The sequence below is a fragment of the Bombina bombina genome, chromosome 6 (genome assembly GCF_027579735.1).
Source record: "Bombina bombina isolate aBomBom1 chromosome 6, aBomBom1.pri, whole genome shotgun sequence".
Taxonomy (NCBI): Eukaryota; Metazoa; Chordata; class Amphibia; order Anura; family Bombinatoridae; genus Bombina; species Bombina bombina.
In genome coordinates, this window is record NC_069504.1 from 471,638,714 (window position 1) to 471,656,133 (window position 17,420).

The 17,420-nt window shown below is 41.5% G+C and overlaps 2 protein-coding genes across 2 annotated transcripts in view; one reads left to right on the forward strand and one right to left on the reverse strand.

Moving 5' to 3' along the window:
• Positions 1-5,290: 5,290 nt before the first annotated feature.
• LOC128663103 (uncharacterized) overlaps positions 5,291-17,420 on the reverse strand; it is a 180,309-nt gene continuing 168,179 nt past the window's right edge. The window contains exon 13 of the mRNA XM_053717262.1: positions 5,291-7,050. The gene's annotated coding sequence lies outside the window, so the exon portion shown is untranslated. The remainder of the gene's footprint in view (positions 7,051-17,420) is intronic.
• LOC128664470 (E3 SUMO-protein ligase ZBED1-like) lies at positions 10,057-10,888 on the forward strand. The gene is made up of 2 exons (XM_053719297.1): positions 10,057-10,195; positions 10,460-10,888. Exons 1-2 carry the CDS (start codon positions 10,169-10,171, stop codon positions 10,886-10,888), a joined length of 456 nt encoding a protein of 151 aa, XP_053575272.1. The 5' UTR covers positions 10,057-10,168.

Sequence of the window (17,420 nt, forward strand, 5' to 3'; positions counted from 1 at the left end):
GAGCAGATAATTCTGAAACTCTTCTAGCAGAAGAAATTGCAACCAAAAACAAAACTTTCCAAGATAATAACTTAATATCAACGGAATGTAAGGGTTCAAACGGAACCCCCTGAAGAACTGAAAGAACTAAATTGAGACTCCAAGGAGGAGTCAAAGGTTTGTAAACAGGCTTGATTCTAACTAGAGCCTGAACAAAGGCTTGAACATCTGGCACAGCTGCCAGCTTTTTGTGAAGTAACACAGATAAGGCAGAAATCTGTCCCTTCAAAGAACTTGCAGATAATCCTTTCTCCAAACCTTCTTGAAGAAAGGATAGAATCTTAGGAATTTTTATCTTGTCCCAAGGGAATCCTTTAGATTCACACCAACAGATATATTTTTTCCATATTTTGTGGTAGATTTTTCTAGTTACAGGCTTTCTGGCCTGAACAAGAGTATCAATGACAGAATCTGAGAACCCTCGCTTTGATAAGATCAAGCGTTCAATCTCCAGGCAGTCAGTTGGAGTGAGACCAGATTCGGATGTTCGAACGGACCTTGAACAAGAAGGTCCCGTCTCAAAGGTAGCTTCCATGGTGGAGCCGATGACATATTCACCAGGTCTGCATACCAAGTCCTGCGTGGCCACGCAGGAGCTATCAAGATCACCGATGCCCTCTCCTGATTGATCCTGGCTACCAGCCTGGGGATGAGAGGAAACGGCGGGAATACATAAGCTAGTTTGAAGGTCCAAGGTGCTACTAGTGCATCTACTAGAGTCGCCTTGGGATCCCTGGATCTGACCCGTAGCAAGGAACCTTGAAGTTCTGACGAGAGGCCATCAGATCCATGTCTGGAATGCCCCACAACTGAGTAATTTGGGCAAAGATTTCCGGATGGAGTTCCCACTCCCCCGGATGAAATGTCTGACGACTCAGAAAATCCGCTTCCCAATTTTCCACTCCTGGGATGTGGATTGCAGACAAGTGGCAGGAGTGAGTCTCCGCCCATTGAATGATTTTGGTCACTTCTTCCATCGCCAGGGAACTCCTTGTTCCCCCCTGATGGTTGATGTACGCAACAGTCGTCATGTTGTCTGATTGAAACCGTATGAATTTGGCCTTTGCTAGCTGAGGCCAAGCCTTGAGAGCATTGAATATCGCTCTCAGTTCCAGAATATTTATCGGGAGAAGAGATTCTTCCCGAGACCAAAGACCCTGAGCTTTCAGGGGTCCCCAGACCGCGCCCCAGCCCACCAGACTGGCGTCGGTCGTGACAATGACCCACTCTGGTCTGCGGAAGCTCATCCCCTGTGACAGGTTGTCCAGGGACAAGCCACCAACGGAGTGAATCTCTGGTCCTCTGATCTACTTGTATCGTCGGAGACAAGTCTGTATAATCCCCATTCCACTGACTGAGCATGCACAGTTGTAATGGTCTTAGATGAATTCGCGCAAAAGGAACTATGTCCATTGCCGCTACCATCAAACCTATTACTTCCATGCACTGCGCTATGGAAGGAAGAGGAACAGAATGAAGTACTTGACAAGAGTTTAGAAGTTTTGATTTTCTGGCCTCTGTCAGAAAAATCCTCATTTCTAAGGAGTCTATTATTGTTCCCAAGAAGGGAACCCTTGTTGACGGAGATAGAGAACTTTTTTCTACGTTCACTTTCCACCCGTGAGATCTGAGAAAGGCCAGGACAATGTCCGTGTGAGCCTTTGCTTGTGGAAGGGGACGACGCTTGAATCAGAATGTCGTCCAAGTAAGGTACTACTGCAATGCCCCTTGGTCTTAGCACCGCTAGAAGGGACCCTAGTACCTTTGTGAAAATTCTTGGAGCAGTGGCTAATCCGAACGGAAGTGCCACAAACTGGTAATGCTTGTCCAGGAATGCGAACCTTAGGAACCGATGATGTTCCTTGTGGATAGGAATATGTAGATACGCATCCTTTAAATCCACCGTGGTCATGAATTGACCTTCCTGGATGGAAGGAAGAATTGTTCGACATGGTTTCCATTCGAACGATGGAACCTTGAGAAACTTGTTTAGGATCTTGAGATCTAAGATTGGTCTGAATGTTCCCTCTTTTTTGGGAACTACGAACAGATTGGAGTAGAACCCCATCCCTTGTTCTCCTAATGGAACAGGATGAATCACTCCCATTTTTAACAGGTCTTCTACACAATGTAAGAATGCCTGTTTTTTTATGTGGTCTGAAGACAATTGAGACCTGTGGAACCTCCCCCTTGGGGGAAGCCCCTTGAATTCCAGAAGATAACCTTGGGAGACTATTTCTAGCGCCCAAGGATCCAGAACATCTCTTGCCCAAGCCTGAGCGAAGAGAGAGAGTCTGCCCCCCACCAGATCCGGTCCCGGATCGGGGGCCAACATCTCATGCTGTCTTGGTAGCAGTGGCAGGTTTCTTGGCCTGCTTTCCTTTGTTCCAGCCTTGCATTGGCCTCCAGGCTGGCTTGGCTTGAGAAGTATTACACTCTTGCTTAGAGGACGTAGCACTTGGGGCTGGTCCGTTTCTGCGAAAGGGACGAAAATTAGGTTTATTTTTGGCCTTGAAAGACCTATCCTGAGGAAGGGCGTGGCCCTTGCCCCCAGTGATATCAGAAATAATCTCTTTCAAGTCAGGGCCAAACAGCGTTTTCCCCTTGAAAGGAATGTTAAGCAATTTGTTCTTGGAAGACGCATCCGCTGACCAAGATTTTAGCCAAAGTGCTCTGCGCGCCACAATAGCAAACCCAGAATTTTTCGCCGCTAATCTAGCCAATTGCAAAGTGGCGTCTAGGGTGAAAGAGTTAGCCAATTTGAGAGCATGAATTCTGTCCAAAATCTCCTCATAAGAAGAATCTTTATTGAGCGCCTTTTCTAGTTCATCGAACCAGAAACACGCTGCTGTAGTGACAGGAACAATGCATGAAATTGGTTGTAGAAGGTAACCTTGCTGAACAAACATCTTTTTAAGCAAACCCTCTAATTTTTTATCCATAGGATCTTTGAAAGCACAACTATCTTCTATGGGTATAGTGGTGCGTTTGTTTAGAGTAGAAACCGCCCCCTCGACCTTGGGGACTGTCTGCCATAAGTCCTTTCTGGGGTCGACCATAGGAAACAATTTCTTAAATATAGGGGGAGGGACGAAAGGTATGCCGGGCCTTTCCCATTCTTTATTTACAATGTCCGCCACCCGCTTCGGTATAGGAAAAGCTTCGGGGGGGCCCCGGGACCTCTAGGAACTTGTCCATTTTACATAATTTCTCTGGAATGACCAAATTCTCACAATCATCCAGAGTAGATAACACCTCCTTAAGCAGGGCGCGGAGATGTTCCAATTTAAATTTAAATGTAATCACATCAGGTTCAGCTTGTTGAGAAATTTTCCCTGAATCTGAAATTTCTCCCTCAGACAAAACCTCCCTGGCCCCCTCAGACTGGTGTAGGGGCACTTCAGAACCAATATCATCAGTGTCCTCATGCTCTTCAGTATTTTCTAAAACAGAGCAGTCGCGTTTTCGCTGATAAGTGGGCATTTTGGCTAAAATGTTTTTGATAGAATTATCCATTACAGCCGTTAATTGTTGCATAGTAAGGAGTATTGGCGCACTAGATGTACTAGGGGCCTCCTGTGTGGGCAAGACTGGTGTAGACGAAGGAGGGGATGATGCAGTACCATGCTTACTCCCCTCACTTGAGGAATCATCTTGGGCATCATTTTCTCTAAATTTTGTGTCACATAAATCACATCTATTTAAATGAGAAGGAACCTTGGCTTCCCCACATACAGAACACAGTCTATCTGGTAGTTCAGACATGTTAAACAGGCATAAACTTGATAACAAAGTACAAAAAAACGTTTTAAAATAAAACCGTTACTGTCACTTTAAATTTTAAACTGAACACACTTTATTACTGCAAATGTGAAAAAGTATGAAGGAATTGTTCAAAATTCACCAAAATTTCACCACAGTGTCTTAAAGCCTTAAAAGTATTGCACACCAAATTTGAAAGCTTTAACTCTTAAAATAACGGAACCGGAGCCGTTTTTATATTTAACCCCTTTACAGTCCCTGGTATCTGCTTTGCTGAGACCCAACCAAGCCCAAAGGGGAATACGATACCAAATGACGCCTTCAGAAAGTCTTTTCTGTGTATCAGAGCTCCTCACACATGCATCTGCATGTCATGCTTCCTAAAAACAAGTGCGCAATAGAGGCGCGAAAATGAGGCTCTGCCTATGATTAGGGAAAGCCCCTAGAGGATAAGGTGTCCAATACAGTGCCTGCCGGTTATTTTACATAATTCCCAAGAATAAAATAATTCCTCAAAGCTATGAAGTATAAAATATGTTTATATATCAATCGTTTTAGCCCAGAAAATGTCTACAGTCTTAAAAGCCCTTGTGAAGCCCTTTTTTTTCTTATGTAATAAAAATGGCTTACCGGATACCATAGGGAAAATGACAGCTTCCAGCATTACATCGTCTTGTTAGAAATGTGTCATACCTCAAGCAGCAAAAGTCTGCTCACTGTTTCCCCCAACTGAAGTTAATTCCTCTCAACAGTCCTGTGTGGAAACAGCCATCGATTTTAGTAACGGTTGCTAAAATCATTTTCCTCTTACAAACAGAAATCTTCATCACCTTTCTGTTTCAGAGTAAATAGTACATACCAGCACTATTTTAAAATAACAAACTCTTGATTGAATAATAAAAACTACAGTTAAACACCAAAAAACTCTAAGCCATCTCCGTGGAGATGTTGCCTGTACAACGGCAAAGAGAATGACTGGGGAAGGAGGAGCCTAGGAGGGATCATGTGACCAGCTTTGCTGGGCTCTTTGCCATTTCCTGTTGGGGAAGAGAATATCCCACAAGTAAGGATGACGCCGTGGACCGGACACACCTATGTTGGAGAAAAATGTACATGAGGTAATACATGTACTTACTACAAGAAAATAAAGCATCCTCTTTTTATTTGTTATGGCTTAGCACTTTAAAATCATTTGGAGGGGCTAAGCCTATCAGCATCCTACAGAGTGGTATAAGAGACTATCGTATTATAGCCCTGGGCTGTTATTTTGTCCAAGAATGAAGACCAAAAGAACAGGTTTTTCCATTTAACGGCCCTGGGCGGGTTTTTGGAATCCCCTGGGTATTCATTTTTCAGCTATAACCTAAAGATGGACATACAGGTGACTGTAAAATAGTAGGAAGCGTAATCACCATAAGAAAACGTAAGGAAGGTGACATTCTTCTGTAAACAAATGATCAAATAAAACTCACAACACATACAAGCCATGTAAAGTAAATAAGATTTATTAGGGATATCAATCATCTGGATTTGTTTAGTGTGAATATTCAACTTTGTTACCAACAAATAGTATCTAAATTTGCTGCCTGCAATAAATCAACAAACTTGTGCTATCGCGGTTGATTATGCTTCAAATGGCAAGTGTGTTTTAGTTGGTGATATTATTCGGAGAACTAGTAAAACCGGTATTATTTCTGCCTCAGTAATAAACATTTCAAGTCCATAATACACTGACATTTTAATCTACAACAGATTACCTTAACTTTACTAAACTATATCCCTTTACAAGTCATGTGATTTCTTTAAATCAAATTGCATTATTGGTTCTGATTGTGATACATTTATAAATCTATTTTAATGTCTGGTTTTAATTTGTCTGATTGTGATGTAAACTATGAATCTAGTTGTTTTCTTTATTTGTATCATAAAGTTTACAACTATAAGATAATTTAATTGAGATATGATATAAAAATTAAGAAATTAGAAATCAATAAAAAGCTATAAAGGCAGTTCTTTGTCTAAGCAGAGATCTCAGAAATTAACTGTGGGAGATGTGTTTTAGCAACACAGTACTCAGCTTGCTAAAAACACAAACAAATATGTTGTACATTTCTTATTAAAGGAAAAAAAGAAAGAAGAAAATATATTCTGATGTATTTTGTTTTTAGCAAACTGAATATCGAGCAAGAATATCATCAAAATACAAGATGCCTGAAGGAAAACAGACAAGTGGCCCTTAAAATGATGTTATGCATATCTTGTTTTTGGGTTTTTTTAACTCGCATTGTAATAAGAATCAAATATACACTACAAAGGAGCAGATAAAATTTGTACAAATAATTCCTGCAATAATTAAGCCGATGCAACATTGCCGAGCTTGCAACAATGCTTTCACAATAAGGATGCATTAGAAACATGTTGCAGCTTTACGCTGCTGCTGCTGCAGTGGCAGACATTTTCACTTTCTTGTGGTAATGTTTTGAGGTTTCATGGATGAAAACGGATAGAGACAAGCGTTAAGTGGAATCAGATTTCCATAACAATGTCCCTTTTGTTTAGTCATTTATAGGTATCAGTGGTAAGATGAAAACATTTTTTTTTTATAGAAACACCTTGTACCCAAAGAACTGCAGCGCCATCTAGTGTAATATAGTAGATTAGGTTCCTGCAAGAATAATGCAGAAAATATAGTGCACAATGGTGTTTACCACATAAAACATCCCTGTACTTAGACATGCTTTGTTGTACAAGCTGAGCTAAAATAAGCAGCTTTGAATTATAGCAGCTATGTAAGAAATTTAAAGAGATCAACATCCATCACAGATACAAAAAGCAGGGAATCTGCGAGAAAGAGAATAATAAAATACATTGTATATTTAGCGGCCTTCAATAAAAATCTAGAGAAACATATCAATATAGAACTCGTTAGACCTAATACAAAAGCAGAGAGTAAAGGGAATTCCATTAAAGGGACAGTAAAGTCAAAATTAAATGAACATGCAATTTTAAACAACTTCTCAGTTTGCTTCATTTTGACTTTACTGTTCCTTTAAGTGGTACTGGAACTGAAGATTTTATTGCTGTTGATTTAATGCAGATGATCAGTCTTCAGCCCTGTTAGGTGGAAATAAAACATCCATTGATACTTGTTAAAATCCATTGGTAGTCTTTGTTCCCAAATGCGCTTTGCCTTCTTTTGCTTGTTTCTGTTTATCTTACAGTGTTTTATGTCACTTCCTATAGGTCTTACTGGAATAACATCGAAAGCAAGAACAAGAGAAAGAGGTAAACATTATTATGCAAAAAAAGAAAATAATTCAAGGTACACATTGCTTTATGAATGATGCAGTTGAATCCTACTCATCATAAAATATAATCAGAACTAGAGGGTTTGCTGGTCAGCCTCATACTCCTGTCTCTCTCTCCCACTGTCACATATCACTTAGTTAAAGGGACAGAATACACCAATTTTCATTTAACTGCATGTAATATACACCACTATAAAGAATAACATGCACTACTACTCTAAAAATCCAGTTTAAAACTGTTTAAAAACTTACTTAGAAGCTCCTAGTTTAGCTCTGTTGAAAATGTTAGCTGGAACACCCACTGAAAGTGGTTCTATAGCAAAAAGAGCAGACACTCCCCTAGGGCTGTCGAAAATAATAGTTTTGACGATGCATTGTGATGCAGCCTTACACAATGCTGCATCGATGCATTTGAATAGCCGCATCGATTCTCATGACATCACGTGACACTGCCTGCCAGAACGAATCAAGAAAAAATAGAGTGTGGCGCAGTATAAATTATTAACCGAGCGCAGTGCGACTGCACACTACTGATTGACTTCAGCTGGGGCATGCCATATAAGCAAGGGGGCAATCCTTGGAAGGCGCGTTCCGTATTTTCGTTGTAGGAGTGGACTGGACTTGACTGGTCGTGAATTTATTGATGGTGGTGAAGGTGTCGGTGACGACAGTGACACAGCGTAGAGGACCTGACCACGGCTCATTTTTATTTGTTTTACGGTGAGAAATGTAATATAGTAGACGTACTGTGTCACTGTAGTGTACTAGTCAATCCCTATGTTTTTCAAACTACATTTGCCTGAGAGCATCACTATGTAGCAAGCACTGCAGGCGGTAATGATGAGGTTGTTTTCTACACGGTCTGCATTATTGTGGAGTCGACGTATGTTTAGTTTACCTTCCCTGTTATTTACGGTTTGCTATATATTATTATCAGGTGTCCACAATAATGCAGACCATGTAGAAAACCCCTTATTATTGCCTAGCCTACTGTGCTTGCTAGATAGATATTACTACAGTCAAATTTGTGGAGGAAAAATACAGCACGAGTGGGAAAGTAATTTTTGATGATGAGTGACGCAGTTGTCTCAGGGCATTATATCAACAGTGCACTACCCCCTTTCAACTCCATGTGTTAAAGGCTGAGCAAGTTATTTTTGTTAAAGGGACATAAAACAAGTTGGGATAGACAAAATATAAAATGTGTACTTTAATTACTTTACCTGAAAATTTTATTTATTCTGCAGTCCTCGCCATTAACCCTTTCTTTTAAGTTTCCGAATTGTACAGCTCTAATTCCCCCCACACAATTCATGTTATGGCTGTATCTAATCTATTTATTATGCACCATTATTTTGCACTTTTGCTTAATTTTGAAAATTATTTTTAAATCTTACTTGCCACAGCAATTTTTAAACAATTATTTTTATGCAATCTATTTTATTTTTTAATTAAATTAGCCCTTTTAGGATATGCACTTGCAGTGTGCTGTACAGTGCACACACTTGCACAGATCTCAACAACATGTTTTTTGTATTTCTATGGAACTTTAACTTAAGTGCATGTGTTGATTGTGCTCTTGAGTATAAAAAAGAAAGGTGCCAAATACCAATGCCAATCCCTGTGTGTGTTATTCATAACAAAGCTAAAGCAGGATTTTTTTTTTTTTTTAACACTGACAGAGTTCGTTGAAAATCATCCGTCACATACGTAGCATGCTAAAATGCCAGGAGACCAAAAAGAGCGAGAGATAAAAAATGCACCTAGCATTTGAAAAGCAAACATCTGGGCTCATTTTGGATTTTATGAACATACTGAAAAGCACGAATTGGACAAGACACACGCTGTGTGTAAAGCCTGTCACACAAAAATTTAATACCAAGGGAATACTACTAACTTAAGAAACCAAGTTGGCTGTTTTCACTCTGAGATGCTAACACCTGCGGCGGCCACTGCCAAGGAAATAGCAAACCCAGCTCAACCAAGGATTGATACGATGCTGTCAACTTTGCCGCCCAACTCTGAAAAAGGGAAGAGAATAACCAAAGCTGTTGCAACTTTAATAGCGAAGGACCTACAGCCTTACTCTGTTGTGGACCACCCCCAGGTTTCGCCACCTGTTGAAGACAGTAGAGCCACGTTATAAGCTCCCATCACGCAATCACTTTACAGAAAACATTATTCCTGCACTCTACCACGAAACCAAAGCTCAGGTAATTGCAGCCAAGCCAGTCAAGTCGCAATAACGTGTGATTCATGGACTTCAGTCACAACAGAGTCTTATGTTACAGTAATTGCACCTTACGTTAGCAAGGACTGGCAGATCTTTTCGAATATGCTTCAAACGAGAGTCGTTTGAGTCTCACACGGGTGCTCATCTGACAGAGCTACTGTCTTGTGTTGTGGAAGAATGGCAGCTGTCGGATAAATCTGTAGTGCTTGTGACCGACAATGCGTCGAACATGATTGTTGCAGCTCAAGTCGGAAAATTCCCTCATGTAAAATGCTTTGCCCATGCACTGAATCTCGCGTCCCAGCGGGTGCTGAAAGTAGCCACGCTCTCCAGGCTTCTAGGCAGAGTGCGATGAAGATCAAAAAAAATTTCACAGCAGCACTACAGTGAACCACTGTCTGAAAGAGAATCAGAAATGTCTTGGCCTGAAGAATTATAAGCTGATAACTGATGTGACAACAAGGTGAAACATCTCATATGACATGGTTGAGAGGTTCTTAGAACAACAACCTGCAATCTGTGCCACATTGCTGTCTCCAGAAGTCAGAAAAAGTGAGTCAGATCTCTGCACTCTCAACGAAACAGTGTCAAATGCAGAGGATTCTGTGAGTGCATAAAAGCCAATGAAGCACAATCCAACAGTGTCTCTCATTGCCCCTCTAAATGCACAACTGCTCCAGAACATGATAGACACCATGGGAGACACACCCATGAGATCAAGAATGCCATCAAAACAGATCTCCTCAAGAGGTACAGCAGTGAGGCAGAGAAGAAGATACTTTATACAGCCTCTGCCCTGGAGGAGAGATTGGAGATATACAGAGTAATGACTGAGGAGGCTGCATTCTTGGAGGTAATTTTAATTTCATCATGTTTATTGAAAAATTTATAAAATTAAAACAAACATAACGTTCATAACAAAATAGGCTTAGCTAGCTAGCTAGCAGTAGCTTAGTAGCTAGTACAATGAGTAAAAGGTTTAAATAAGAGTCTAAGACAGTTAAACGCCACGGTCAACTTTCCTCCTCCTAATAGATGTGAAATGTGGCATGACTGAGCACATATCTGGCTGCTAGAGGTAATTAATGCTATTTTCTATTCTTTTGTTCAAAAACAGATTGAGTGTACTACAGTTACACCTAGGAGGACAAACGTGGATGAAGCGCCTGAGGAAAGAGAAACTCTGGAAGAAGAAACACCCATCGAAGATAGCCCTTCTCCTCCCAAAAGAAAGTCCACATCGCTGCTCATGACTTTGCTGGGACAGTCTTTCACTGACACTGAAAGTACAATAGAACCCTATACCCCCTATGCCAAGGCTGAAGAGGAAATAGAGAAATATTGTAAAGTCCAATCTTTGCCTCTCACTGAAGACCCTTTGAACTTGCGGCATGTACATGAGGTCATATTTCCCCTCCTCTCTCAGCTGTCAAAGCGATTCGTGTGTATCCCAGGCACAAGCGTTTCTGCAGAGCGGGTTTTCTCCACTGCAGGAGATATGGTAACGGCAAAAAGAAGCACCCTCAAACCAGAGCATGTGGATTAACTAGTGTTTTTACAGAAAAAACTAAATTTATGCTTACCTGATAAATTTCTTTCTCTTGTGGTGTATCCAGTCCACGGGTTCATCCATTACTTGTGGGATATTCTCCTTCCCAACAGGAAGTTGCAAGAGGACACCCACAGTAGAGCTGTCTATATAGCTCCTCCCCTAACTGCCACTCCCAGTCATTCGACCGAAGACAAGAAAGAAAAAAGAGAAACTATAGGGTGCAGTGGTGACTGTAGTTTAAAAATAAAAAACACCTTCCTTAAAGTGACAGGGCGGGCCGTGGACTGGATACACCACAAGAGAAATAGATTTATCAGGTAAGCATAAATTTTGTTTTCTCTTGTAAGGTGTATCCAGTCCACGGGTTCATCCATTACTTGTGGGATACCAATACCAAAGCTTTAGGACACGGATGAAGGGAGGGACAAGGCAGGAACTTAAACGGAAGGCACCACTGCCTGCAAGACCTTTCTCCCAAAAATAGCTTCCGAGGAAGCAAAAGTATCAAATTTGTAGAATTTAGAAAAAGTATGAAGCGAAGACCAAGTCGCCGCCTTACAAATCTGTTCAACAGAGGCCTCATTTTTAAAAGCCCATGTGGAAGCTACCGCTCTAGTGGAATGAGCTGTAATTCTTTCAGGAGGCTGCTGGCCAGCAGTCTCATAAGCTAAACGGATTATGCTTCTCAGCCAAAAGGAAAGAGAAGATGCCGAAGCCTTTTGGCCTCTCCTCTGTCCAGAGTAGACGACAAACAATGCAGATGTTTGACGAAAATCCTTATTAGCTTGTAAATAAAACTTTAAAGCACGAACCACGTCAAGATTGTGTAATAGACGTTCCTTCTTTGAAGAAGGATTAGGACACAGTGACGGAACAACAATCTCCTGATTGATATTCTTATTAGATACCACCTTAGGAAGAAAACCAGGTTTGGTACGCAAAACTACCATATCTGCATGGAAGATCAGATAAGGGAAATCACACTGTAAGGCAGATAACTCTGAAACTCTTCGAGCCGAAGAGATAGCTACCAAAAACAGCACTTTCCAAGATAAAAGCTTGATATCTATGGAATGCAGAGGTTCAAAGGGAACCCCTTGAAGAACTTTAAGAACTAAATTTAAACTCCATGGCGGAGCAACAGGTTTAAACACAGGCTTGATTCTAACTAAAGCCTGACAAAACGCCTGAACGTCTGGAACATCTGCCAGACGCTTGTGCAGAAGAATAGACAGAGTAGAAATCTGACCCTTTAAGGAACTAGCTGACAATCCCTTCTCCAATCCTTCTTGGAGAAAGGATAATATCCTAGGAATCCGGATTTTACTCCATGAGTAACCCTTGGATTCACACCAATGAAGATATTTACACCATATCTTATGATAGATTTTCCTGGTGACAGGCTTTCGAGCCTGAATTAAGGTATCAATGACCGACTAAAATCAAGCGTTCAATCTCCAAGCAGTGAGCCGCAGAGAAATTAGATTTGGATGTTTGAATGGACCTTGGAGTAGAAGGTCCTGCCTCAGCGGCAGAGTCCATGGTGGAAAGGATGACATGTCCACCAGATCTGCATACCAAGTCCTGCGTGGCCACGCAGGTGTTATCAAAATCACTAAAGCTCTCTCCTGCTTGATCTTGGCAATCAGATGAGGGAGGAGAGGAAATGGTGGGAACACATAAGCCAGGCTGAAGGACCAGGGCACTGCTAGAGCATCTATCAGCGCTGCCTGGGGATCCCTTGACCTGGACCCGTAACAAGGAAGCTTGGTGTTCTGATGAGACGCCATGAGATCCAGTTCTGGTTTGCTCCAAAGTTGAATTGGCTGGGCAAATACCTCCGGATGGAGCTCCCACTCCCCCGGATGAAAAGTCTGCCTACTTAGAAAATCCGCCTCCTAGTTCACTACTCCTGGGATATGGATAGCTGAGAGATGGCAAGAGTGAACCTCTGCCCATAGAATTATCTTGGAAACCTCCAACATTGCCAGGGGGCTTCTTGTTCCCCCCTGATGGTTGATATAGGCTACAGTCGTGATATTGTCCGACTGAAATCTGATGAACCTGACTGCAGCTAGTTGAGGCCAAGCCTGAAGAGCATTGAATATCGCTCTCAGTTCCAGAATGTATATCGGAAGGAGGGCTTCCTCCTGAGTCCACAAACCCTGAGCCTTCAGGGAGTTCCAGACTGCGCCCCAGCCCAGAAGGCTGGCATCTGTCGTTACTATAGTCCACTCTGGCCTGCGGAAACTCATTCCCCTGGACAGATGGACCCGAGATAACCACCAGAGAAGAGAATCCCTGGTCTCTTGATCCAGATTTAGCAGAGGGGACAAATCTGTGTAGTCCCCATTCCACTGATTGAGCATGCAAAGTTGCAGTGGTCTGAGATGCAGGCGGGCAAACGGAACTATGTCCATTGCCGCTACCATTAGGCCGATTACTTCCATACACTGAGCCACTGACGGCCGAGAAGTGGAATGAAGAGCACGGCAGGAAGTTAGAAGCTTTGATAATCTGACCTCTGTCAGAAAAATTTTCATTTCTACTGAATCTATCAGTGTTCCTAGGAAGGAAACTCTTGTGAGAGGGGAGAGAGAACTCTTTTCTACGTTCACCTTCCACCCGTGAGACCTCAGAAAGGCTAGAACAATGTCCACATGGGACTTGGCGATTTGAAAAGTCGACGCCTGTATCAGAATGTCGTCTAGGTAAGGAGCCACCGCCAGTAGGGACCCTAGAACCTTCGTAAAAATTCTTGGTGCAGTGGCTAACCCGAAGGGAAGAGCCACAAACTGGTAATGCCTGTCTAAGAAGGCGAACCTGAGGAACTGATGATGATCTCTGTGAATTGGAATGTGGAGATAAGCATCCTTTAAGTCCACGGTAGTCATATATTGACCTTCCTGGATCATAGGAAGGATGGTTCGGATAGTCTCCATCTTGAAGGACGGGACCCTGAGAAATTTGTTTAGGATCTTGAGATCCAAGATTGGTCTGAAAGTTCCCTCTTTTTTGGGAACTATAAACAGATTTGAATAGAAGCCCTGCCCCTGTTCCTCCCTTGGAACTGGGTGGATCACTCCCATAACCAGTAGGTCTTGAACACAACGTAAGAATGCCTCTCTCTTTATCTGGTTTACAGATAATTGTAAGAGATGAAATCTCCCCTTTGGAGATGAAGCTTTGAAGTCCAGAAGATATCCCTGGGAAACAATCTCTAATGCCCAGGGATCCTGGATGTCTCTTGCCCAAGCCTGGGCGAAGAGAGAAAGTCTGCCCCCTACTAGATCCGGTCCCGGATCGGGGGCTACTCCTTCATGCTGTCTTAGAGGCGGCAGCAGGTTTTTTGGCCTGCTTCCCCTTGTTCCAAGCCTGGTTCGGTCTCCAGACTGGTTTGGACTGGGCGAAATTTCCCTCTTGTTTTGCATTAGAGGAAGTTGAAGCTGCGCCACTCGAAGTTTCGAAAATGAACGAAAATTATTCTGTTTGGTCCTTAATTTGTTGGACCTATCCTGAGGAAGGGCATGACCTTTTCCTCCAGTAATATCAGAAATGATCTCCTTCAGGCCCGGCCCAAATAGGGTCTGTCCTTTGAAGGGGATGTTAAGAAGCTTAGACTTTGAAGTAACGTCTGCTGACCAGGACTTAAGCCATAGCGCCCTGTGTGCCAGAATGGCAAAACCTGAATTCTTAGCCGTTAGTTTGGTTAGATGAAAAACGGCGTCAGAAATAAAGGAATTAGCTAACTTGAGAGCTTTAATCCTGTATAAAATATCATCTAACGGGGTCTCCACCTGTAGAGCCTCCTCAAGAGACTCGAACCAAAATGCCGCTGCAGCAGTAACTGGAGCAATGCATGCAAGAGGCTGGAGAATAAAACCTTGACGGGGATAGTTGTACGCTTAGCTAGGGTAGAAATAGCACCCTCCACCTTAGGGACCATCTGCCACGAGTCCCGTATGGCGGCATCTATGGGAAACATCTTTTTAAAAGCAAGAGGGGGAGAAAACGGAACACCTGGTCATCCAGAGTCGCTAAAACCTCCCTGAGCAATAAGCGGAGGTGTTCAAGCTTAAATTTAAAGGCTGTCATTTCAGAATCGGACCGAAGTAACGTCTTCCCTGAATCTGAAATCTCACCCTCAGATAGCAACTCCCTTGCCGCGGCTTCGGAGCATTGTGAGGGTATATCGGACATAGCTACTAAAGCGTCAGAAAGTGACAGTGGATGGTACACTAAGCGCCTGCCTAAAGGACCCTAGCTCTGGATATTGACTCCTAGTAGTCAATAGAATAAATAGATAGATAAAAATTGTAACCAAAGCGCCTGAAAGGCTGGGTCTGAACGAGGTGGATTAAAATAATTTACTTTAAAATAAAATTACACTTTAATTCCTTACAGACATGGATCCATGTTAAAAACAAACATACATAATAAAAACAGCATAAAATTCTTCAAAGCAATATAGGAATCACTGTTGATTCTCTTGCAGGTGACTGGTACAGACCTATCTTTACTGGTGTCCCAGTATCTCTGGGTACGGCAATCCCCTTTCTAGGTGGGATTGGCCTGTGTGCCTAAAATTGTTGTTGACTTCCTAAATTTTGTGAGTGGTGCAAAAAGTGCAAATTAGTGCTAGAGGATACCAAATCCTTCTGTGTAACCAATTAAATAATAAATAATGATAAGGTGGTGGTGTGATAAAGTAAAAAGGTAATAAGTGTTAAATCTTAAATCAAATAGTAATGATGCAGTTGATAAAACAATTTAAAATATCAAATGTGAATCTTCAAACAAATAAGAAAAATGTCACTATAAGCAAAAAGTCACTATAAGTAAAAACAAAAACAGTCCTCCAAATAATGGTGTTAAATCCAAATTGCAGTGTTCACTCCATACAATAAAAAAGGTTGTGGTAGAAAAAACACAAGATGAAAAAATCAGTGGCCACTGTAAAATAAGAACATAACAAGTAAAAAGTGTTCCTAATAAATCCTGTGAAGAGAAAATTTTCCTGCAACCTTAGCAGTACCGGACAATGGTGGTATATCAAAGTCTCATCAGGGGCCCGGCTGACCCAAATCTCACCTAAAAGTAAAAAACAAGACTTGAAAAAGGTCTAGCACAGACCGAAACGCGTCGACTGGTGAGTCTTCCTCCTTTTATTTTACTTGAGATATTACGCTCTGCACTATTGTGTGTTTGTTTTTTACTTTTAGGTGAGATTTGGGTCAGCCGGGCCCCTGATGAGACTTTGATATACCACCATTGTCCGGTACTGCTAAGGTTGCAGGAAAATTTTCTCTTCACAGGATTTATTAGGAACACTTTTTACTTGTTATGTTCTTATTTTACAGTGGCCACTGATTTTTTCATCTTGCGTTTTTTCTACCACGACCTTTTTTATTGTATGGAGTGAACACTGCAATTTGGATTTAACACCATTATTTGGAGGACTGTTTTTGTTTTTGTTTTTACTTATAGTGACTTTTTGCTTATAGTGACATTTTTCTTATTTGTTTGAAGATTCACATTTGATATTTTAAATTGTTTTATCAACTGCATCATTACTATTTGATTTAAGATTTAACACTTATTACCTTTTTACTTTATCACACCACCACCTTATCATTATTTATTATTTAATTGGTTACACAGAAGGATTTGGTATCCTCTAGCACTAATTTGCACTTTTTGCACCACTCACAAAATTTAGGAAGTCAACAACAATTTTAGGCACACAGGCCAATCCCACCTAGAAAGGGGATTGCCGTACCCAGAGATACTGGGACACCAGTATAGATAGGTCTGTACCAGTCACCTGCAAGAGAATCAACAGTGATTCCTATATTGCTTTGAAGAATTTTATGCTGTTTTTATTATGTATGTTTGTTTTTAACATGGATCCATGTCTGTAAGGAATTAAAGTGTAATTTTATTTTAAAGTCAATTGGTTTAATCCACCTCGTTCAGACCCAGCCTTTCAGGCGCTTTGGTTACAATTTTTATCTAAAGCGTCAGAAAGCTCTGTAATTGTTCTAGCCCCAGAGCTGTCTCACTTTCCTTGTAACCCTGGCAGTTTGGACAATACCTCTGTGAGGGTAACATTCATAACTGCCGCCATGTCCTGTAAGGTAAACGCATTGGACGAGCTAGATGTACTTGGCGTCACTTGAGCGGGAGTTAAAGGTTCTGACACATGGGGAGAGCTAGATGGCATAACCTCCCTTTTGTCAGTCTGAGAAACCTCTGGTGATAAATCTTTAAATGCCATAATATGGTCTTTATAATTTATAGAAATTTCAGTACATTTGGTACACATTCTAAGAGGGGATTCCACAATGGCTTCTAAACATATTGAACAAGGAGTTTCCTCTATGTCAGACATGTTTAATAGACCAGCAAGCTTGGAAAACACTTTAATAAATGTGAAACAGTAATTAAACAAAAACGGTACTGTGCCTTTAAGAGAAAAAAACTATCACATAAACTGCAAAACAGTGTTAAAAAGTAGTAAACTCTT

Excerpts from the sequence above, each read along its gene's own strand:
- LOC128664470 (XM_053719297.1), top strand. The coding sequence starts at position 10,169 with ATGACTGAGGAGGCTGCATTCTTGGAG. Across the intron at positions 10,196-10,459 it reads AGGAGGCTGCATTCTTGGAG|ATTGAGTGTACTACAGTTAC; the intron begins GTAATTTTAATT and ends GTTCAAAAACAG.